Source organism: Rhinolophus sinicus, chromosome 8, assembly GCF_057876585.1.
Source record: "Rhinolophus sinicus isolate RSI-liver-muscle chromosome 8, RSI-T2T, whole genome shotgun sequence".
Classification (NCBI taxonomy): Eukaryota; Metazoa; Chordata; class Mammalia; order Chiroptera; family Rhinolophidae; genus Rhinolophus; species Rhinolophus sinicus.
In genome coordinates, this window is record NC_142508.1 from 61,730,657 (window position 1) to 61,756,530 (window position 25,874).

The 25,874-nt window shown below is 37.0% G+C and overlaps 1 protein-coding gene across 3 annotated transcripts in view; it reads right to left on the reverse strand.

The window, feature by feature from the left end:
* PHLPP2 (PH domain and leucine rich repeat protein phosphatase 2) overlaps positions 1 to 25,874 on the reverse strand; it is a 66,453-nt gene that overhangs the window by 20,827 nt on the left and 19,752 nt on the right. For all 3 annotated transcript variants that reach the window (XM_074314625.2, XM_019757390.3, XM_088800259.1), the window contains exons 4-9: positions 14,106 to 14,296; positions 6,755 to 6,880; positions 5,313 to 5,467; positions 3,252 to 3,398; positions 2,638 to 2,868; positions 1,307 to 1,509 (exon numbers count right to left, since the gene is read on the reverse strand). In XM_074314625.2, the coding sequence (XP_074170726.2) occupies positions 1,307 to 1,509; positions 2,638 to 2,868; positions 3,252 to 3,398; positions 5,313 to 5,467; positions 6,755 to 6,880; positions 14,106 to 14,296 (1,053 nt within the window). The remainder of the gene's footprint in view (positions 1 to 1,306; positions 1,510 to 2,637; positions 2,869 to 3,251; positions 3,399 to 5,312; positions 5,468 to 6,754; positions 6,881 to 14,105; positions 14,297 to 25,874) is intronic.

Sequence of the window (25,874 nt, forward strand, 5' to 3'; positions counted from 1 at the left end):
TATAAACAGAACAAGCCAACACTCATCAGCTTTGACACTACTCTGACCTACGCAATTAATCTAAGCTACAATTTGAAGCTTCTGTAACATAATGAAAGGAAATCACAAGAGTAATCCCTAACTATCTTTTATCCTAATGTATTTTAAAGATACAGAAAAATAAAAATAATGAATACTCTTTCACCCATCACCTAGCTTTTAACAATTTTTCACATTCTGCCTTATGTGTATACTTCAGACTTTTTAAAATTAGAATTAAAACTCTGCACATACCAAGAGGTAAACATCATTCTGAATATGATTTTTTATTATTCCCATGGATTCTTTCATAGTGTTATGGCATACTTATAGCTACGAAAACATTTTGTATTTTAAAATTTGATATAACTGTAACAGCATACATATAATTATGCACTTTCTATTTTGCTCAAAAATGTTTCTGAGATTTATCTGTATTAACACACAAAGCTTCAGCACATTGATTTCCATTGCTGTGTAATATTCTACTGTATAAAAATATCACGGTTTAGCTTATTCACTTTCCTATTAATGGTCATATTTTTTATTTTTCTCACTATAACTATAACAAACAGTGCTGTGATAAACATTCTTGTACTCATCTCCTTCTGCACATGAGTCTTTGGGAGATAGTTCAAGCAAGAGAACTGCTAGAATATGGGCTATATGCATCTTTGACTTCTCTAACACTGTCATATTGCTCTCCAAGGTGGTTTTACCAACTGGCCCTCTCACTGGCAGTGTATAAGATTTGCTGCTTCTCCATATCTTCAATAGCACTTAGCATTTTTCTATTTGATGAGTATAAACTTGTAATATCTAAATTTGCATTTCTGTGAGTGAAACTGATCATCTTTTCCTTCTTTAAACACAGAAAAAGAAATTATAACCTCTTTGGTAAAGAAGAACTCTCCAAAAAGAGAATGGCCTCCACAAATATGAGGCCTTTTACATTGAAAAATATTCCTGGAGCAAATCACTACTGAAATGAGGGGCTTCTCATTCTAGAACTGAGGCAGTACAGGTTTTAGATTAGAAATTGGCAACGGGCTAAATATTTAGTAAATATTTGGCACTTAGTGAAGCTCAAAGTATTTTGCGATATCTTTTAATGCATATTTCAACCACTTTAGTATTGACAGCAAACTTAAAAGATAAAACTAGGTCTCAATGGACCTCAAACTTCACTTTGCAGAGTGGCTAAGGAACATCACAAATGCAATTACTCTTAGAAAGCTCTGACGAGAGCTATAAGAAAAAAAAACAGGAGGCTGGATAGAGAACTCACTGTTTGAATTGGCGTAGAGAGTTCGAAGGGAGAAGCCACTGAGTGTCAGCTCCCTCAGTTGGTTCCGCTCACAATGTAGCTGCTCCAAGCTACATAAGGAGCTAAGATCTAAGTCAGTCAGTTGATTGTCCCGCAAATCCATGTGGGTGATGTATTTATTTCCTTCCAGATTTTCAATAACCATGGTTTTCAAATGGTTCATCCTTAATATTCAGAAATAAGGAAACCATTAGTAATAAATTCTACTAAACGTGCTTACCAAAAGAAAAACAGGAGCAGTATGATCCCATTCTCCCTTTCCTAAACAACTTAAGAATTTCACTACTTGCCTCACTTTGCAAGATACTAATAATCAGATAGCTGTACCCTGAGTTCTTTGTTTATAAATTGTTAGACAATTCAGAGTGGCAAATACATTAACAAATTATATATAAAGAGAAAGGAAAAAGGGACCACACCTACAAAGTTAAAAACTTACATCCAAATACCTAATAAAGTTGGGAAGGGACGAAGGACCAGGACAAAGGAACAAGATGAACATAACATTCTCGGTGAGTGAGTAGCAAAGCAGTCATGGAGCACCATGCCAAGAGCAAGAGGAAGCAGCCATACTTCTTCCCATTGTTCTGCCTACTCTGTCTAGTAATCACATTATATTAATTAATGAAGAGGTAAATAATCTGTTTCCATATGGAATTGTTCAAGGGCAAATTATTAATACAGAAAATGAGTTCTTGGTTTTCTTCTATACAAGTATATCATTTAATGTACACTGGCCTGTTCTCATTTTCCTGTATTTCAATAAATTTTTCTGTTAAAATAAAACTCTTATAAAAACTATTAGTAGTAAAACCTTTAACATTTTAATTAATACAATGGTTATCAAGAAGAAACCCAATATTTCAATAGAAAAATGGTCAAGTTTATGGACAAACTACCAATAAGCACATAAAAAAAGCTCAACTTCACTCATAAGTAAATAAATTGATTAAAACAATGAAATACTATTTTCTACCTACTATACTGACAATAAGGAAAAATTCTGCTAAAATCCAACACTGATAAGGATACGAGGAAATGGGAATTCTCACAAAATGTAGCTGAGAGGTTGTCAGAACAACCATTGTCAAAGGCAATTTGAAGAATCATGTGGTACCCCTGTACCTCATTTATAATCTCTCTACTACTGAGTGAAAGATGAAGCTTTACTACAGCTTTAAAAATATATACTATTTTAAAAGTCTAGTGTTTTACAGAAGACTTTACGAAGAGAAAATTTAAAGGTCCATCAGAGGTCACGCTAAAGAAAATATGGTAACGAATGAACTTACCTTAAATCTACATGTTTGATATGGCTCATTCTGTTCAGCACCCCTAGGTTTAGGACTTGTAGTTGATTTCCTCCCATAACCACTTTATCTAACATAGTGAGTTTCTCATAAACCTCAGGAATTTGACTAAAGTTGTTGAAGGAAATTCCCAGGGAGGAAAGCTGTTGCAGATTTCCCAGTTCTTCAGGCAAAGTAGTCAGAAAATTGCCATCAAGACAGAGAGTTTGAAGACTGTAAAAAGAAAACAAAACAAGTCTACTTTATGAAAGGTTTTAATTGGAATGGCTAGAATTATGGATTCTAATTTATGTTACTAACTTACTAGGAATTCAATAAATGATGAAACATCCTAAATCTATCTGTAGAGACTTATTAATAAGTCTGTATATTGGACATGGATAGTCCTGCCAACATCAAAAATAGTTAGAGCCTCTGCTGTTGAAACTGAGGGACTAGTCACTGCTGTACGCAAGTAACTGCTACTGACGAGAATCATCATAATTACAGGATTTATTTCACTGCAAGAGCTCATGGTACTACCCTCATTCCAAATGCCAGACAAGTTCCATATTCTGTAAGGCAAAAGATGAATCTAGTAAAAGTCAGATACTTACTTTAGTAGATTGCCAATCTGACTTGGCAGGTCGTGAAATCCATTGCAGGAAAGGTTTAGCTCAGTCAGGGTAGAAATCTCGCATAACAATACAGGAAACAACCCAAGTTTATTATGGGACAAGTTCAGGCCCTTCAGCTGAGAAAATCTAAAAAGCAAAAACACAAATTATAATATTGAATGAAAAAGCAATCTGTTTTAAACGTCCATCATAATGTTCCACAAATACTTATTGAGCATTGGCTACATGCCAAACATTGTGTACAGCAGATACTCAGATGACTAACGCTCAGTCCATGCGATATATCAAGGAAACTGGGTCTAGTGCGATGGGAGTTCTTCTCTTTTACCCTTTAAGAGGCAGAAAATCTTGAAGCTAAACTTATGCTGGTACAATTGTTTTGTACAAAGTCATATTGATATGCTTGAAATCTTTTCCTTTATTAAATTTCTACATGCAATATACAAAAGCCTTGCAGCAATTAATCAACTCATGGACACAGGAATAGCTAACAAATATGTAGCTCAAATCCCATTATAAGCAACGTTTTTCATATTTGAAATTATGTTGGCTCAAATGTCACTTGAAATGAATGGACCACTTAGAGCTTAAAAATATGTAAGTAATATGGACTTTTACTGTAATATGATCTGACATACATTTTTAATAATTTCTAGTGCTTCTATTTTGTTCATACAAGTAAAAGTATCTATATTGCATTAGCCAGAAATTGGATCCATAGGAGTCACTTTGGTAATTCTACTTAGATTATACTTTGTTACCATGCTAGTGCAAGATGGTACTGCTGAGGTGGTGTTCTCCATAATGATCTGTACCACCTGCTTCTAGATTTGAATCCCTGGTACCTCACTCTAATGGTCCTCTTTCCAATTTTTTTTTTTTTTTAATGTGTTTTTCCAGGACCCATCAGCTCCAAGTCAAGTAGTAGTTGTTTCAATCTAGTTGTGGAGGGCGCAGCTCACACTTGCCCATGTGGGGATTGAACAGGCAACCCTGGGGTTATGAGCATCGTGCTCTAACCAACTGAGCAACCGGCCGCCCCCTCTTTCAAATTTTTAACTCTTGATTTCTAATTGTCCTGATCTTGAGTACTGATTGTTCCTTTGGCTTGGTGCCTTGACTTCAGAATTCCTAACCCTGCCCTCAAAGTCGGTTAACCTTATTTTCATAGCAACTCAAAAGGAAATGTTAGAAACCCACTTCCTTAAAATTATAGTTTTTTATTTTTACATACCAATATTATTAAAATAATTATCTCATTACTATAGTCTTACACTTGAAAAACATTGTAAAACATATCAGATAATTTTCTGAAAATTATACTAGAAATGTAAGTTATTGAGGAAGTGTGTAAAATGTCATTTCAATGTGTATTATCTTTTTAATCACCATGTAATTTGAATGCTTTTATTTCCGATTTCTCCCCTCCCCACAAAAAGCCCATATGATTACTTAACACCATACACTTATTCACTTCCATCCATTTTTAAAGAAAGGAGGGAGGGGTCATGGATGGAAGTTGGGAATGGGGACTAAATTCTAACAAAGAAGATAGAAAAATATATGGGTCATAGTCCCTTAGGAGTGGAATGGTTTCTCTACTAGAAGAAAGAGGTTTCATAGCTAATAAAAGATTCAAGAGGTCACAGTAGCAGGTACAAAAGAAAGATAAAAGCCCTATTTCCATCATTTATGCTTGATACTTTGATTCAAAAACTTCCATAAACTGAATCTCTCAATTTACTGTGGCTACAGAACATGCATCGCTGTCAATAACTTATATAAAAAGATTGTCCAGATCAATGGCAGCTCAGTGTTGCCTCCGTAACAGAAATTTTGCACCTATCTTCTATTTTATAGAGGGAGAAAGGAGAGTGGAAAAATTATGTAAATAAAAACTTTTACTTCCTCTTCAAAATGGTGGGGAAATTTTCGAATATATAGGTGATCGTGAGCATGCTCACTTCCAGTATAAAGCAATAAGATATTGATGATGATTCAGTTTTAAGACGTTAGTCCAGAAACCTATTCTCCACATACTTATAGAGAGTGTCAAGGCCCCCTGGTCTTTCTAATTGCATGAAGTTGTGGCGCAGGTTGAGGTAGGTGATATCTTGACTGTAGAAGAGATGCTCAGGAACCTCCTCAAGGCTGTAACATGACAGATCAACAGTACTGATGCGCTGGGACACCACCTGAATGAGGTCAAAGAGAAGAGTCATCTCAGCCAGGACTGTACACTCTCACCCAGCAGAGTGTGAAATGGCATTTACACAAAAACGCACAGGCTAAGAAGATCTGAGGGAAAAAAAGGTAATGAGATCCAATTATTCCGTTATAAAAACAAGTTAATTTTTACTCTCCCCCAAAACCATAAGCTTCTAGGAAAACCCAAAGGTATGCAGTGAAGTATCTATAAGCAAAGGATAAAAAAAAAAAATCATTAAGATGGGAAACTAACAGTTCATACTATAAGTAAAGTTAAGATGATTCAAAATAACTACAAAACTTTGAAAAGCAGTGTGATATTGGGAGACATGGCCTTCTATAGCCACATGGGCTCTGCTATTTACTAGTGCAGTTTCATATGTTGTGAGGATAAAATTAAATAACCAAGCAAACAGCACACTGCTTAGCATACAAAAGATGCTCAAAAAATATGAACTTCTCAGAGCAGAAGAATGGAATAGCTACTAAAAATTGAAACTAGTTTTATTCCAAGCAGATTTTATTACCACCACAAGTACTGAAAATTCAATAAAATCAAAACAAGGTTTATAATTCTATAATAATATGCTAATAAAACATGGGTTCAGAAAATGAGTCTTAGAAAAAACCAACAAAATATCACTGGAAAAGTCAGTCATGTTTTGATGACAGGTCATTATACTGAAAAATCCTTCATGCAACTATTTAGCTTCACAAAGAAAAATGTGTTAAAATTCTGTGAAGATAGCTAAGAGAACAAGAGAATTTGGAAACTGCAATACAATTTTAGAGCATTTCATTGTTCCAAGATAAAAAAGCAGAAATTATGCAGAAAAGCTAATCACCCTCAGTATACAGGAATAATGGTTTGTGATGAGGAATAATAATGTCCCATCAGTAAGTTCAAATCTGGTCATTCATCAAAGCTTTTCTAAATATATACAGACCAGGAAGCATTAGGCTACCAGTTAGGGAATGGCTCCTACTGTGGTCGAGGAAGTCATTTGAATCTCATTCCTTCAAGGCTCTACCCTCCTCACAGAGATAGTAGAGGTAAATGCACCTGAAAACACTTTTGAAAGCATTTAATATTATGCAAATATAAATAATAAGAACCTGGTGGAATTCCATGTTTCATTCATTATACACTAGAAAGACCTAGAATAAAATGAGTAAGAATTATAATTTGTTCTTTTGGGAGTTAGTTTCAAAATCCATTTCTGTTGGGCTTCTACATTCTCATCCCCACATCATGACGTTTGGCAGCTTCTCACCTTGGACGCCTGCCGTTGCCATCTCTGGTACTCAGCCAAAGTCTCAAAGCTGACATGATAGGTCTGAGCTTGGGCTCCAGCTGAGCTGAATGCAAGAGAGTACTGCCGTCGCTTCACTTCTTCTACCTAAAGAGGAGGAAAGAAAACCAGAACAAAAACCAAAAAAAAAATCTTAGTCAAAAAGCAAAGGACAATAACTGAATTCTTAAAAATAGGCAAAGGATTTGAATAGGTATTTCTCTAAAAAAAGCTAAGAGAAATGCCATAAGCACATGAAATGCCAATAAGCACACAAAATGTCATTAATTAGATAAATGCAAATCAAAACCATGAGATACCATGTCACATCCACTAGGACGGTTAAAATAAAAAACACAGATAATAAGTGTTGGTTAACAAGTATAGGAAGGATGTGGAGACACTGGAACCCTCATACACTGCTGGTGGGAATGTAAAATGGTGCAGTCACTTTAGGAAATAGTCTGGCAGTTCCTCAAAAGGTTAAACACAGTAACCACGTGAGCCCGCAATTCCACTACTAGATATAGACCCAAGAGAACTGAACATATATCCACACAAAAATGTACAGCAACATTATTCATAACAGCCAAAGGGTGGAAACAACCTAAATGTCCATCAACAGGTAAATATATAAACAAAATGTGGTCTAGCCATGTAATAGACTATTCTTCAACCATAAACAGGAATAAAATATTGATACATACTACAACAAGAATGAACCTTGAAAACATTATGCTAAGTGAAAGAAGCTCGTCATAAATAACCATATACTACAGAATTCCATTTATATGAAATGTCCAGAATCAGCAACTCTGTAGAAATAGAAAGTAGATTAGTAGGTGACTAGGGATGGGGGGAAATTGGGGAAATGGCAGCTAAGGAGTATGGGGTTTTTTTTTCAGGGTCAATGAAAATATTCTAAAATTGATTGTGGTTGATAGTTGCACAACTCTGTGAATATACTAAAAGCCATTGAATTGTACACTTTAAATGGGTAAATTGAATGGTATACTAATTATATCTTAATAAAGCTGTTTAGAAAAAGCAAAAGAATACTTATGTAACAAGTATGTTGAAGGAGTAGGACTCACAGGACATAATTGTAAGTAAATTTATTTATTACTCTTTAAGTCATGAATGGCTTCAATTTGATAATTTATTTGTTGAATGAATGCATTCTACTATTTGGAGTGCTGGGGACACAGCAGGGTAAATAAAAAACAAAGCCCCTGCTCTCAATGGTGTTTATATTTGAGAGGGGACTAACACTCTAACACCAAAACTGTGACATGATGTAGCATAATATAATATATAAACGAGTAATATAAAGAAAAATAAAGCAGGGTAAGGGCTTGGAGGGGAACAGGGTGGGTGGTGTGAATGATGAATAGGGCAGCCCAGGAGGTAACATGTGAACAAAGACCTTCAGGGGACGGGTCAGGCAGCAAGGAGTGGAAGTCTTCTAGGGGAGGAGCCTTCCGGACACAGCAGCAAGTACAAGTCCCTGTGCTACTAGAATTTGTCCTGTGCTTCAGAACAGAAAGAGTTTCAGTCTCCAGAACAGGCCCACGTGATACAAGGCAAAGTTTCCACCTCAAAGGTTAGACTGCTCCAGCCCTTTCCAACCAACACTGGGCCATAATGGAGGTAGCTGCCTACCTGCAAGGGGGTGCCCTGGTCTATTAGACTCACCTCCTTTCTTACTTACCAGGTGGGCTAGATGCCATTTCTGACTCCCTCCCGAGTTTAAGTAGAGAGGGAGGAAGGACAGGAAGATATAAGCCCAAAGGTTATTAGAGACTAGCAGAGTTGTAAGCTGATTTCACACACTCAGCCTAGCAGATTTCGAAGGGGATTTTAAAGCAGATTTCAGTGGATCCTTCTGAGGGTTCTTTGGATACCCCTCACGCCAATCCACCCAATGACGGCTTCTCACTTACAGATCTCTTTACCTGGCTAATGCATGCTATTCCAGCAACTGACCATTTCTTCCTCAGACCCGAAGCAATCTGGTGGTCCATTTTCAGCCTGTGGTCTAGTGAAGGCTGTCTGCCCCTCCAGGTGGCCCTACTGAACATGTTCTAAGAGAATCCACCCACCCACCCAATGGCTCTCACTCTCTTTCAATTCCACCTGAGTCACAAACTAACAAACCTGAGGAGTACACAATGATCCCAATGCATGAGCTAGGCTCTGCTCTGTCACCAAAGCTGCTAGGGAGCCCATCTCTTGTCCTCAAGACTTCCTGGTCAGAAGGCAGGACACCAGTCCACTATGGCCCCCTTACTGCAGGAGACCTATATCAAGCTCTCTTGAGTCCTGTTGAAACCTCTTTCACCAGGCTTGAGGAAAGAGGCAGAAACCTCCCATTCCCATTTGAGGGGGTGGTAGGGAATCACAGCACAACAACAGCTTTCTTCAAAGAAATTCTCCAAATCTAACAACCCAACCCATACAGCTTTGATGAGGATGAAGTCTTTTTATAGTTACGGAGCCATTTACACCTGTTTGACATCTCACTTTGGTATACATAGTTACTAAATCTTAATCTAGCATTACAGCTGGAACTTCTAAGTTATGCTCGTAAATCATTAGGTTTCTGGTGCCAAGCAAAGATTGAATCAAGTGGCAGAAATACAAAATACTTTAAGGAAAAAAGAATCATATTAAAAAGATCCAATGAATTTAATAATATTCACAACTTTCAATTGTGATGCTCACCAACATGACCCTTTTGCTTACTAATAGATCGCTGCAATTGAATTGAGTCTGTGTCAAAATAAAGGGTGTTCCTGAAATGAAGAATAGATATTATTTTAGAATAATCTTTCCTTTTAAATATTTATTATTGATGTTGATACAGAAAAATAGAGTCATATAATGTCTAGCACTGGAAAAGGTTTGTAAATCTTCCACTGAAGTTCATTTGTCAACTTCTCTGAGTAATTATGTTAATTTTTGCATTATATATGTTGAGACTACATGGTAAAATACGTACAACTTCAGAATTACTAAATATTCATGGTAAAATGTTCCTTTCATCATTCTGTAGTGAGCTTCTTTATCCCTACTAGTGCTTCTGCATCAGTCTTTTTCGGGAGGTAGGTTTTATTGAGGTATACTTGACATTAAATTTGTGGATTTAAAATAATTCACTGACTCTAAGTGCACAGTTTGATGAGTTTTTATAAATGAATATATCTATACTCACCCCCCACTCCCAAGTTCCCTTGTGCCCTTTTGTAATCAATCCCCTCCCCTCCACACCCTGGCAATAGTAATATTTTTCTATCACTACAGTTTTTTTTGGTCTTTTTTAGAATTTCACATAAATGGAATCATACAAAAAGGACTTTTGTACTTGACCTTTCACCTAGAATAGTGCTTGTGAGATTCATCCTTGTTCTTGTATGTATCCATTCATTCCTTTTTATTGCTCAATAGTATCCCATGTATGGATATACCAAATCTGTTTATCAAGTCACCAGTCAATGAACATTTGGGTTGTTTCCAGTTCGGGGCAATTGTGAATAAAGCTGCTATAAGCATTCACTTAAAGTCTTTGTAAAGATTTTTGCTCATTTGTCAATACCTAGGAGAACTGCTGGGTAATCTGATAAGCGTGTGTTTAACTTTTAAGAAACTAAAATAAAGGTTTCCAAAGTGACTGCACTCCCACCAATGATGCAAGCGTGTTCCAGTTGCTCCCCATCTTTGCAGTCTTTTGATTTTAGACATTCTAGTGGTGTGTAAACACCTCATTGTAATTTTAATTGCGTTTCTCCAATGACTAATGGTGTTGAGAATCTTTTCATATGTTTATTTGCCATCCGTATATCTTCTTTGGTAAAGAGTCTGTTCAAATCTTTAGCCCAATTTTTTATTAGGTTATTTGTCTTTTTATCACAGTGTTGTAAAAGTTCTTTATATATTCTGGACACAGTCTTTTGTTGCATATAAACTTTCATATAAATGTTTTGTATGATGTTAATATAACCATACCAATTTTCTTTTGATTGTTATGTGACTAGTGTAATTTTTCCATCATTTCACGTTCAACCTTCTAAGTTTTAGGTGTATCTCTTATAAATAGTAACTAGTAAGGTTTAAATAACAATATGCCTAAAAAATACAAATAAAACAATAAATAACAATCTGACAATCACAGTTATTGTGATTACTGATATATTTGGATTTGTTTGTGATAATTTACCATGCTAATTATTTCGCTTTTTCATAACTCTTTTCCTGCCTTCTTTCAGCATTACAGAATATATTCTCCCTTTACTTTCAGTGGTTATCCTCAAAGATTTTAAATTCACACTTGACAATTTTTCTACTAATGTTTAAAGTTATTTGGTGTTTCTATCCTCTTATCCCAAGAATGTATCACACTTTACTTATTGAACACACTACCACATCTTGTTCCTGGTAAGTTTAAGCTCTAGTAGTTTAAATTTATATTTAAAACATAATAAAATTTTAAACTTTTTATAATCAATAGTAAATTTACCACATTTTATAAATGTCTATACTCACTGTTTCTTATATCTCATACCTTCCCTTTCAATTTACTTTCCTTTGTTGTTCTATTTTTTTCTTTTGCTTTTTCTTTTTGGCAGGCGGTTGTTTTTTTAGAAGTACATCCTTCAGTAGTTATTTCAGTGAGAATATGTCAGCTCATCAGTCTTTGTGTGAAAATATTTTATTTTGCCATGACTCTTATAAGATAACTCGGCTGGCTATAAAACATATGTTGACATTTATTTTCTTTCAGCAATTTTGTAAATAGTCTTCCAGTACATATTGCTGATGAAAAAAAAAAGTTATCAATTCTTTGTAGGTAATCCTTTTCTCTCTGGAAAATTTTATGATTTGCTCCTTGTCCTTCATGTTTGGCTATGTATCTAAGTGTAGATTTATTTTTATTTATCCTACATAATACCCAGTGTACTTTCAATCTGAACATAATTTGTCTTTACTTCTAGAAAAATTTCAACCATTATTTCTGCAGATATTCTTCTCTGTTCTTCTCTAGTCTCTTCTCTGAAACTCCTATTAATGTACTCCAGCATCTCCCTTAAAGGCTCTTTTATATATTTTTTTTAAATCTGTAAAATTCTACAGTATATCAGTTAATTATATTCAGCTGTAAAACAGTGGCTTAAAAAAACAGAGTGAGGGGCAGGCACGGTGGCTCAGGCAGTTAGAGCTCCGTGCTCCTAACTCCAAAGGCTGCTGGTTCAATTCCCACATGGGCCAGTGGGCTCTCAACCACAAGGTTGCCAGTTCAATTCCTCGAGTCCCGCAAGGGATGCTGGGCAGCACCCCTGCAACTAAGATTGAACACGGCACCTTGAGCTGAGCTACCGCTGAGCTCCCGGATGGCTCAGTTGGTTGGAGCGCATCCTCTCAACCACAAGGTTTCCGGTTCGACTCCCACAAGGGATGGTGGGCTGTGCCCCCTGCAACTAGCAACGGCAACTGGACCTGGAGCTGAGCTACGCCCTCCACAACTAAGACTGAAAGGACAACAACTTGAAGCTGAACAGCACCTTCCACAACTAAGATTGAAAGGACAACAACTTGACTTGGAAAAAAGTCCTGGAAGTACACACTGTTCCCCAATAAAGTCCTGTTGCCCTTCCCCAATAAAATGTTAAAAACAACAACAACAACAAAAAAAAACAGAGTGAGTCCATAACTAGTACAGCAGCTCCATAATCCCACCAGAGACCCAAGTGCCTTCTATTTTATAGATGACCACACTTAGCATATGCTGCTGTTACCAATCATCATATGACTGTTCTACCTCCAATACTGAGCGACTATGTTCCATAAGGGAAGAAAAAGAAGGGCAAAGGGTCAACAAGCCATCCATGTCTGTCCATTTTAAAGGGCTTTCCCAAAAGTCCCACGTGGAAACTTTTAGCCATCACTAGCTGCAAAGGAGGTAGGAGAAATACAGTTTTTGATCTTGGTCATACTGCCACCCTGCACAAAATTCTCTTCTATTAGTGAGGGAAGAGAAAGAATAGACAAGAATTACCTGAATGGAAGGTTCATTTTTCCTTTTTTTCTTGCCCTGTCTCCGCTTCATCCCCACCAACTCCTCAATCTTGCACTCACTCACTTTCTCCCTTTGGAGAAATTTTACGTACTTTCTTCACTGTGTCCTTCCTTCAGCTCCTAAGACCAGAACCAGGTCTCATATTGGTAGTGGTGGGTTCCTGCCTCATGGCTGATACTGGAGTTATATACAGTCACTCATTAAGCCAGGTCCCTCATCATAAGCAAAGCACTTTTAGACCCAAATACTTACAGGAGCTAAACTCTTGGGCTGTCACAACCTTTCAGACACAGAATACAGTAGGCCCCCAGATTCAGACCTACGCATCACTTAAATTTCTATTCTATATTCCTAAATGCAACTATGTCTTTTTTTTTTTTTTTTTTTTAAGGAGGGCACAGCTCACAGTGGCCCACGTGGGGATTGAACCAGCAACTTTGGTGCTACCAGCACCGTACTCTAACCAACTGAGCTAACTGGCCACGCCTCAACTATGTCTTTTTATATATTTATCTTTTTAATATATGTATTTTATCTATATTGCTATATTGTGTATCTGGATCAGACTGGATGTCTCAAGGCATGAATTCATAGTCATTTTGTCTGGAGGTTCTCTTAAATTCAGACTATTTAGTGATATTTAAGATTCAAAATAAATAAAGTTATATGTAGCTTCATATAAATATTAACATATCTGTTTCCAGTCATCTGTCATTCTGTTTGACTGACTTGCAACTGATCTCCTTTCCTATGATGGGGAATTCTCTAGTACAGATGCAAGAAATGGCTGCTGGAAAGGGGCTTCGGACCACCCCAGACTCTGAATTTTAGTCTAATGGGGGAAAAGAAAAACATGGAAAGAATCTATATTGGTGATGGATAATGGTAGCCACTTCTAGTTTCCAAAAGCAGCTTCTAGTGTTAGTATCCTCTGCCTATTCTTGGTGTTACCAGCAACAGCATCCAGTGGAGACAGGAGTATCTTCAAACAAAGGTTTCTGCAGCAGAATTAGGGCATGGATATCCTTTGGCCTTCCCAGAGTCTATGATGTAAATAACCCTGTTTTATACTTAAATTAGCCTGAGTCAGTTTCTTTCATTCAAACCTAAGAATACTAGAAAATAAACTTTGTGATGTCATCACTAATGATGTTCATATTGGCTTCTTTAAAAAGATGTGAAAAAAGCTATGAAAAATATATGTTATTTTTTTCAATTAAGATGGTCAAATGAAGAATAATTCATCTTTGTGAGCCTTACCTTTCCCCCAACCAGAGGCAAAATGTGCATCTTTCCAGTTTGACAATCCTTCACTGAGGAAACGATGAGGCAGGTGCCACAGAGAACAACTAGGCGTTCGGCCCACTTATGCAGCTGGGTCTTCCCCTTGCGCACATTATAGACACCAGAGAGAAGGATTCGATCCAGATGATCCATGTGGCATGGTTTTTCTGAAACAAAAACAGTATTTCAGAAGCCATCATTAAAGGAGGATAAAAACACAAAGGGAAAAGAAAGTACAATGTGTCAAATTTTAGCAACCTTGTTTACAGATTTAAGCAACATAAGTATTATAAAATAAGATCTCAGTCCTAAAATGTTACCCATTACTGAAGTTATATAATGGGAGTACTGTGAATTTTGGTCTAGAGAGCAAGATTTTATTTTGGATGCCGTTGTTAACCCTTCTTCCAACAGCTGTATCTCCCATATATACACACAGAAAGGCAGTATGGTAAAGTGGTTAAGATCAGGAGCTTGGGAGCCAGTCACACAAACCTGCGTTTGAATCCTTGTTCTCCCCCTTACTTTGTTTCTTTGAACCACTGAATCTTGCTGAGCTTGACTATCCTCTTTTATACAATTTGGATCTTAATAGTACTACCTACCTTCAGGGGTTCTTATAAAAAATTAAGATAATGAATGTAAAGTACTAAGCATAGTTTTAGGTATAAAAGGCATGGAATAAATGACAGCCACTATTGTCGTGATTAGTCTATTCTGGAAGGAAGAAATTAATAACTATGGGAGTACTCTATACACAATCCCATCTTTCTGCTCCTTGTAAGAAAAAACTTATGGCTGATATTTCAATCTATATCTCAATCATGGGGGCAGAAGTTAAATGTGCATGTAAGAGCTTCTCTTTCTTTTAGCTCCTCCTCCCCAACGGAAATATTTATAGACTGAGATATAGTGAACAAAACAACACATTATGACAGAAGAGATGTTCTTGGTTAAAGCACACAAAAACAGACAAGTAACTTAACTCTACACAGAAATGAACAGGAGCAGCAATAGTATGAGATGGTGCAAACAGCAACAAACTGGGAGTTGAGAAAACTGGGCTGTACTCAATATTTACATAATTGATTATTACATAATTGAACTTTTGGCATCACTTTGCCCTGTTAACTATGTGTTTCCATATATAACATGAGGAAATGGGCTAGATTACTTCAAAGCTTTTCAACTTTGTATGTTAACACTAGATATATGGGAGAGCCATTTCTCCTATTCTAGGCCAGTCCTTTCATCTATATTCTAAATTCCACCTTCCTCAGGGAGTTTGATTCTTCTCTCTTCTCACTCTTCCAACTCCACCTTCCTTATTGTTTCTATCAGAGCTACAAAAGCTCTCAAGTTTTCTCCTATTCCCTCTTAGCTCAACTGGAGAAATCCTTTAGTTCAGTGATTATCCAATTCCTGTGTGTACAAGAATTATCTGAGTTAATTTAAAATGCAGAATACCAAGACCCACCCACAGAGAGTCTAATTCAGAGAGCCTGGGATGGAACACAGGAAAATGTATTTTTAACAATTATCCCAGGTAATTTAAATGCAGAAGGACCACAACCGTATTTGAGAAACTCCATAAATTTACCCTTTTAAGGCTCTTTTCTTCTTATTTGTGTTTCTGTATTAGTTATCTGTTACTTCACCTATTTACTCAGTTTACTTCAATCTGACTTCCACCCCCAACCCAAACTGCATGATTCAGAGGTTGATAAGGGCCTTCACATTTCTGTCTCCTACCCCAATCTTCCCTTAGTTCTGATCTCATATATCCAATTGCTTGCTAGACATGTCCAACAGATGTCCCCATTCACCTCAAATTTACAAATTTAAAACCAAACCAGTATCAGACTGGAAAGAAAGAAGTAAAACTATATTTGCAAATGGTATGATCTTGTATACAGAAAATCCTAAGTAAGTCACAAAAAGGACTATTATAACTAATAAATGAGTTCAGCAAGATTGCAGGATACAGATTTTTTTAAAAATCAAGAGTATTTCTATACAATAGGCATAAACAATCCAAAAGTGAAATTAAGAAATCAATTGCATTTACAGTAACATCAAAAAGAATAAAATGAAGGTAATGCAAAACTTTTACAGTGAAAACTACAAAATGTAGTTGAAAGCAATGAAAGAAGACCTAAATAAATGGAAAGATATCCAGTGTTCACGGGTTGGAAGACTTAATATTGTTAAGACGGCGAAACTCCCCAAATTGATTTATAGATTCAGTGCAATTCCTATTAAAATTTCAGCTGCCTTCATGGCAGACATTGACAAATTGATCATAAAATTCATATAGAAATGTAATGGACTCAGAATAGCCAAAAAATCTTGAAAAAGAACTCACATTCCCCAATTTCAAAACTCACTACCAAGAGTTGGCACATGAAGTAGTGACATAAGAATAGACATAGATAATGGAATAGAATTGAGAATTCGCAAATAAATCCCTACATTTATGGACAACTGATTTTTACAAGAGCGCCAAGATAACTCAATGGGGAGAAAATAGTCCTATCAACAAATGGTGCTGGGACAACTGGATATCTACATGCAAAAGAAAGAATTGGATGCCTAACGTCACATCATAGACAAAAATTAACTCAAAATGGATCATACACCTAAATGTAAAAAATAAAACTACAAAATTTTTACAAGAAAACATAGGAATAAATTTTGTGACCATAGATTAGGCAATGGTTTCTTAGATATTGACACAAAAAACACAAGTGACAAAAATATATATATATATAAACTGGACTTCATTAATAAAAACTATTGTAGTTCAACAGATACCATCAAGAAAATGAAAAGATGACTCACAAAATAGGAAAGACTATTGGCAAATCATATATCTGATAAGGGATTTGTATCCAGAATAAATAAAGAACTGTTACAATTCAGCAATAAAAAGATAATTCCATTAAATAATGGGCAAAGGATTTGCATAGCTATTTCTCCAAAGAAGATATGCCAAAGGCCAACAAGCACATGAAAAGATGCTCAACTTCATTACTTATTAGATAAATGCAGATCAAAACCACAATAAGATACCAGTTTATACCCACTGGGACGACTATAATCAAAAAAGATAAACAAGTGTTGGTAAGGATGTAAAGAATTTGGAACCCTCATACACTGCTAGTGGGATTATATATGGTACAGCCACTTTGGAAAACAGTCTGACAGTTCCTCAAAAGATTAAATATAGAGTTATCACATAATCCAATAATTCCACTATGTCTAGATCCAAGAGAACTGAAAATATATATCTACACAAAAACTTGTACACGTATGTTCATAGTAGCTTTTATAATAGCCAAAAAGTAGAAACAATCCAAATGTCCATCAACTGATGAATGCATAAACAAAATGCGGTCTGTCCATACAACGGAATATCATTCAGCCATAAAAATACATGAAGTGCTGATGCGGGCTACAACATGAATAAACCTTGAAAACATTCTGTTAAATAAAAGAAGCCAGCTACAAAAAGCCAAGTATATATATGATTCCATGTTTACGAATTATTTAGAATAGGCAAATCTATAAAGACAGAAAGGAGATTCGTAGTTGCCAGGTGCTATGGGAGTGGGGAACGGGGAATGACTACTCATCGATATGAGGTCTCGTTTTATGGTGGTGAAAACATTCTAAAATTAATAGTGGTAATGGTAGCACAACTCTCTGCAGATATTAAAAAGCACTGAATTGTACAATTTTTAAAAGGTGAATTTTATGGTGAGTTCTATCTCAATAAAGCTGTTTTATTTTTAATCTCATTCTTTTCCCCAAACCTGCCATTGTTTCTATAGTCCCCATCCTGTTTAACAGCATCACCTAAAACAAAGTTGGCTAAATTATATAAAAATAGGACTTCTTATAGTTTACCATGCTTCTTAATTGCTTAACAGTCTCCTTTAAAGTTTACATGAAACAGATGTTAAATCAATTGATGTGTAATTCATTGAGTCCCTTTTTTCTTGGCCTTATGTCTTTATATATTTTATTACATAGAAAACTAAATCTATCCACCACCACTCTGAGAAGGGAACATTCAATTTTGTTTTAGAAGTTATTTATGTAAGAAATATTAATAACATGCTGTTTTATTATTAATTTTGGAGTGTTTGTAGATATCCAGAATGCCTCAAGTCTCTGATCTTCTGAAAGTGATAAAAAATAGAATGAGGATAAGAATAAGTATTTGGAATGTCTACTAGTTCTAATTAAGAACTAGATTTCCAATCTCAAAAGCCAAAATTATTAGTGGAAAATTAGAAATAATTTTAATATCATGTATATTTATACTTTCAAATGTTCTATAAAGAAAATGGATTGCTTTTGTAATTAAAAAAATTATAAAAAGAGAATCAAGGGCAACTCTATAGCAATGACTACCTCTATAATCTCTAAATATCATTTTTCATGAATATGAACCAGGAGCCCTTAAAAAATGATCTATTCCTACTCTGAGTCAGACAATGAAAAGAACAGTTTAGGACATTTTGTTGTGCAAGAACTTAATGGAAAATCCAGACTGCTATCAAAGACTACTGGAGTCATGTTGGAAGGACATATGGGTAGAAGCCAAATGGAAAGAGTTCCCCACTAACTGAGATGGAACAAATCGAGCATCAAAAAGAACAATGTCTGTAATGAATTGTAACAAATATATACAAGCCCATGAGATCATGATGATACTCAAAACAAACAGAGAAAGAATAAAAAATGAAGTCATCCAAATAGACTGTGAATAGAAACTGAAAGGCAAAACAATAAAGCTTCTAGAAAATAATAAAGGAAAAGTGTTAAGTTGGACTATATTAAAATGAACTACTTCTTTTAATTACAACATACCATTAAGATTCTGGCTCTGAGTAAGATAGAAAAAGCACACTCGACCCTATCTTCTCCCACTGAATGCACTTATAAAACTTAGATGGAATACACAGAGCAGTTATATGAGGACCCTGAAAAGTAAATAGTAGCAGGCAGATTAGGGAAGAAAAACAGAATTTGAAATACGACCTAACCAGTGGTTAGTTTTTCTCTTCCTCTCATATTCCCCAGCCAGGACTCAAGAGAGCGCATTGGTGTGGACAGAGAGCTCTAGGAGTAGCCCTCAAGTTCTGTCTTGAGGACAGGTCTATCTTAGGAAAGAGGTCTCCTAACACTCAGAGAAAGTGGGGGAAATTGCTCATTTTGCCCACTTTTTTTTTTTAAAAGATTTTATTGGGGAAGGGGAACAGGACTTTATTGGGGAACAGTGTGTATTTCCAGGACTTTTTTCCAAGTCAAGTTGTTGTCCTTTCAATCTTAGTTGTGGAGGGTGCCATTCAGCTTCAAGTTGTTGTCCTTTCAGTCTTAGTTGTGGAGGGCGCAGCTCAGCTCCAGGTCCAGTTGCCGTTGCTAGTTGCAGGGGGCACAGCCCACCATCCCTTGCGGGAGTCGAACCGGAAACCTTGTGGTTGACAGGATGCGCTCCAACCAACTGAGCCATCCGGGAGCTCAGCGGTAGCTCAGCTCAAGGTGCCGTGTTCAATCTTAGTTGCAGGGGGCGCTGCCCACCATCCCTTGTGGGAGTCGAGGAATTGAACTGGCAACCTTGTGGTTGAGAGGATGCACTCCAAACAACTGAGCCATCCGGGAGCTCAGTGGCAGCTCAGCTCAAGGTGCCATGTTCAATCTTAGTTGCAGGGGGCAGAGCCCACCATCCCTTGCGGGACTCGAGGAAATGAACTGACAACCTTGTGGTTGAGAGCCCACCGGCCCATGTGGGAATCGAACCGGCAGCCTTCGGAGTTAGGAGCATGGAGCTCTAACCGCCTGAGCCACCGTGCCGGCCCCTTGCCCACTTTTCTTCATTTTCTCAAGTTCCAGCCCCAGGAGTGGCCACAAGAGTGGGGGACACAGAAACTTGAAATTCTGAGGGGGGTGAAGTTCCCTCTCTGATTGGAAGATCTGCAGTCCCAAGAGAGAGGGGTGAAACCTGCTTGCATTTTCTGTTTTCTGCCACTGGGCCATGGAGTGTGGGTGTAACTGTAGAAAGTACCCAATAGGGTAGATTAAATAAAGCCCCAGGATATTACAGAGAGGAAGGAGCTCTGGAAAATGACCTCATAAAGTTCTCTATGAACTCCTGAGCTCAACCTTGAGGTACACAAGCGTGAATGTAATCCTAAAAAGCATGTCAAAAATTCTGAAAACTGAACTAAAGGATAGAACCAGAGAGAGAGAAGAAAGAGTGCAACGCGGAAAAATTATTTGAAGAAATAACAGATGAAAACTTCACAAGTGAAAGACAAACTTACAGATTCAAGAAGTTCAGTGAACTCCAAACAGGATAAACCCAAAGAAATTCAAGCCCAGACCATTCATAATGAAACTGCTGAAAATTAAAGACAAAGAAAAAATTTTGAAAGAAGCCAGAGAAAAATGAAGCACTATTTACACAGGAGCAACAATTCAAGTGACTGAATAAAGGGTGTACAGGAACTCTGTACTATCTTTCCAACTGCTCTGAAATCTAAAGCTAGCTCAAAATAAAAAATTAAACAATTAAATATTGGCTGATATACTGGGGGGGTAAAAATGAAATATTTATTATATTTAAAGAATAAAATAGGAAACCTCAAAACAAATTTCAAACTTTCGATAGTTCCCTCCCTCCTGCCCCCCCAACACAAAAAACTTCTGCTATTTGCAGTATTTCCACAGAAAACTGTGAGAACTAGTGGTGGCTAAGCAATTCCACCATCTGGTTTCATGACCCCAAATAAGTCTTCTTATATGTTTAGGCTTCAGTTTCCCAAGACCAAAGAGTTGAATTAGATGATCCCTAGTCCTTCCCAGTTCTCACATTTTATGGATTCTTCATACACGTATAAACTCTTTCTCCAGCAACTAAATGGTGGAGTATCTTAGAAGTTAAAAGGATGAAATTTAGAACCAGACAGATTTATCTGCTTCCTAGCTCTGCTATTATATTTGACTAGGGCAAGTTACAGCCTCTGTGGAATAAGAACATCTACCTACAGGTGTGTAAGGATCACATGCAAAGGGGTATGTAGAGTAGTCAGCACTTCAGAAAGTGCTCAGCACATAGTAAGGGTACAATACAAATGCTCTCGCTATTACAATGAAAATTCTGCCTTAAGCTTCCTTCTTTTCCTAAATATAAGTATATATTCTTTCCAAGATATCTTAACAACTTCCACAGCTTAACATCCCCATGTATCTGACTCCCAGACCTATATTTCCTAAGCTTTAGTTCCACATTTCCAACAATCTGGCAGACATCGCCAACTAAATACTTACCATCACTTAAAATTAAACAGGCCTAAAACCAAATCATCACCATCCCTGCAAACCAGCTCCTTCTCACAACTCAAGTCCTGTCATTCTCCCAAAGTCACTCAGACTCAAAATCTCAAAAAGTCAGCTTCAATTTTTATGTTCTCTTCTTCAACTCCCTTTTTTAATCAACCATCAATTCTTACTGATCACTGCTTCAAAAAGTCTCTCATTTCTTCCTGATCCTCAGTTCAGACCCCATTAATCCACCCCTGAATTATTACCCACACTGTTGCCAGATTCCTTTTTCTCTGGCTCACTTGGATCCCATTATTTCCTACTACCATTTGCCACTGAAGGCTAAACTCCTGATATTGCACTCAAGGCCCAGAACAATCTGGACTCAAATTATCTGTAATTCACAGAACATACACTGAAATATCTAATCTCTCATCCCATGTTCTTCTTTACCTTTCTGCTTACTGAAATTCTGTCAATTTTTAAAGAACCAACCTAAAAACGACTTCTTCACAAATACTTCACTGATTCTAGAGAGCTCCCTCATTTTTCAGAGAAGAACACTGACAGGGAATTTCCCTGTCAGCTATCAAAATATATCATATGGGGCGCAGTAATTAAAATAGTTTTGGTATTAATACCAGCCAATGTAATAAGATAGAGTCCAAATAGACCCCTGGCTGTATGGGAACTTAATAATGTGATGTTTCAAATTTATAGGCAAAGAATGAACTATTCCATAAATGTTTTTGGGACAAGTGGCGATCCATAGAGAAAAAAGTAAAGTTAGAACCCAACCTCGTATCATATTTTACAAATATGTAAGTACTGGGGAAAAATACAGAATGTATTTATAACCCAGGATAGGGAAGGAATATAAATGCATTAAAGGAAAAGACTGACTTAATCTGACTAAATAAAATTTCTGCACAATAAAAACAGTAAACAAGGGGCCGGGCCGGAGGCTCAGGCAGTTGGAGCTCCGTGCTCCTAACTCCCAAGGTTGCCGGTTCGATTCCTACATGGGCCAGTGGGTTCTCAACCACAAGGCTGCCAGTTCAACTTCTCGAGCCCCGCAAGGGATGGTGGGCTCCGCCCCCTGCAACTGAGATTGAACTCAGCACCTTGAGCTGAGCGGCCGCTGAGCTCCCGGATGGCTCAGCTGGTTGGAGCGCATCCTCTCAACCACAGGTTACTGGTTCGACAGCCGCAAGGGATGGTGGGCTGTGCCCCCTGCAACTAGAAATGGCAACTGGACCTGGAGCTGAGCTGCGCCCTCCACAACTAAGACTGAAAGGACAACAACTTGACTTGGGAAAAAAAAAAAAGTCCTTGAAGTACACCCTGTTCCCCAATAAAGTCCTGTTCCCCTTCCCCAATAAAATCTTTAGAAAAAAAACAAAAACAGTAAACAAAATTAAAAGACAAGTTACAGTATGGGGGAAAAGTTTGCCACAGACATAGTATCCAAAGGATGTATATTTAGAATACATACAGAAGTCTTTTAGATCAATATAAAGAAAGACAACAGCAATTTGCACCGAAATACCAATGAGTAATTCAAAGGAGAAGAAATCTAAAAGTCCAATGAAATTAAGAAACAATATTCAACCATACCAGTAATCAGGGAAACAAATATTAAAACACTGAGATCATTTTTTCATCAGATTAGCAAAAATTTTAAATGCTAATAATATTAAAAGGAGATGTTGTGGGCAAAGAAGTAATCTGATACACTAATGGGATATAAATTTGTTCTGCAATAGTAACTATTAATATTTTAAATGTAAATATCCTACGACCCAATAATTTCATGTTTAGAAATCTACTCTGAAGAAACATAGTGCATAAAAAGGCACTTTTACTACAATGCTGTCTGTAATAGTCAAAACCTGGAAATAATGTAAATGTCCACCACTTGGGAAATGGTTACTTACATAAACTATAAATATTAATACGTAACATGATATTCAATACTATACAACTTGAAACACATATAGACAACAGCTAAGGAAAATTCTCCAAAACATATTTTTGGGTGAAAAAAACATGAAGACCAATAACAAACAATACCTTTTATATTTCTACAATTACATATTGCTAGAAATAAAAGAAAATTCTGAACAGGTATACGAGTACACCAAATTGATAGTAGTTGTTATCTAGTAAGCAGTGAATGGGCTTAGGAGGTGTCTGATTATGAGTTTAAGACACCATAATTAAACTACGTGTTTTACTTGTGTAATTAAATATAAAAAATTTAAAAAGGAAAAACGTATAGACACAATAATTTCCAATGTGAAATACGCATATAAAATCAAACTAAGAAATGCACAATACATAAAAGTAAAAGGAATGTTTTTAAATATATTACTCCTGTAGTTTAACAATGAAATTTAAAATATGCAAATTAGGGGCAGCCGGATGGCTCAGTTGGTTAGAGCGCGAGCTCTCAACAACAAGGTTGCCGGTTCAATTCCCGCATGGGATGGTGGGCTGCGCCCCCTGCAACTAAAGACTGAGAACAGCAACTGGACTTGGAGCTGAGCTGCGCCCTCCACAACTAGATTGAAGGACAATGACTTATTGGAGCTGATGGGTCCTAGAGAAACCCACTGTCCCCCAAAATTCCTCAATAAAATTTATATAAATAAATAAATAAATAAAAATAAAATAAACTATGCAAATTAACATGAGAGTTTTTTTTGCAATTTGAGGCAAAGATTAATTTTCACAGCAATACCTGATATTAGCAAAGGTGTAAGAAAATGAGTACTCTCAAATTATATTGATAAAAGTGTACACTGGTATTGCCCACCTGTGCAATTTATGAATATTTACTTAAAATTTAAAATACATACATGTATTCACACAAAAATTCTACTTGCCATCCTGCTCTGAAGATTGCCATCCTGGCCCATGGAAGAGGAAAAGAGCACTAAGTAGTATGCATGGGAAGCTTTAGGAACCAGATGTACGGGCACACAACAATTCCCCCCCATACCATTGAAGAAAATTTTGCCACATATGCACGCCTAACTGCAAGAAAGACTAGGAAATGAGGTGAGCTGGGCAGTCATCTGCCCAACTACAATTCTATTATTATCGAAGAAGGAAAGAACAGATTTTGATGGAGAGAGAGCAGTACTGCCACATATCTCTATACCATATGGCTGAGAGTTTTGCCTTTTTTTGAACTTTAAATGAATGGAAACATACTATGTGATTCTTTTGTATCTGGCTTCTTTTGTTTGTATTTATATTCTTTGGACTAAAACAAATGTATGCAAAGAATATGGTACAGAAAGAAATGTTCAAGCTGGGAGTTATGCTACCTGAGCTATACAGTCCTAGAACTACAACTTCATCAGCAAATAAACAAATAAGGAACTGGTTAATGTGCTTAACTCTTTTTTTTTTTTTTAATTGGGAAACAGTGTGTACTTCCAGGCTTTTTTTCCAAGTCAAGTTGTTGTCCTTTCAGTCTTAGTTGTGGAGGGCACAGCTCAGCTCCAGGTCCAGTTGCTGTTGCTAGTTGCAGGGGGCGCTGCCCACCATCCCTTGCGGGACTCGAGGAATTGAACTGGCAATCTTGTGGTTGAGCGCCCGCGCTCCAACCAACTGAGCCATCCAGGAGCGGGACTCGAGGAATTGAACTGGCAATCTTGTGGTTGAGCGCCCGCGCTCCAACCAACTGAGCCATCCAGGAGGCAGCTCAGCTCAAGGTGCCGTGTTCAATCTTAGTTGCAGGGGGCGGAGCCAACCATCCCTTGCGGGACTCGAGGAGTTGAACTGGCAACCTTGTGGTTGAGAGCCCACTGGCCCATGTGGGAATTGAACCGGCAGCCTTCGGAGTTAGGAGCATGGAGCTCTAACCGCCTGAGCCACCGAGCCGGCCCCTGTGCTTAACTCTTAAATCTCCATAATTGATCATGCTACCCACTCATTTTTAATCAAATATGTTATTTCCACAGCTTTTACATCATGAATTTGCACTGAGCCAGTCATTCACTCACTTTTCCCCCAGCATTCCCTCTCCAGCAAGACTGATAACTAGCATTTGCATAACGGCTGCTTGGAGTACCAGGTGCCTTTTATATTCAGCAAAGCAACCACAGCAACGTTAACTGGTTTGAACTTAGGCCCTTCTGACCCTGACCTCATTAACACTACATTCTAACTAAACTAATTCACCACAGATTCTACACATGAAATATTTAAAGCTGATTACTAAGCTATTTGCTTCAAAGAAAATTCTTTAAGAATATCTTTGTTTCCAGTTAAGAGTGGTTGTTTCTGGGTTCAGAAACTGGGTGGTTAGAGGAGCAAGATAAGAGGGAACCACACTTTTTGTGATGGTTTTAAGATACGTCTGCAAATTCTTTGGTACTCCTCTCTTCAAGAGGTGAGGCC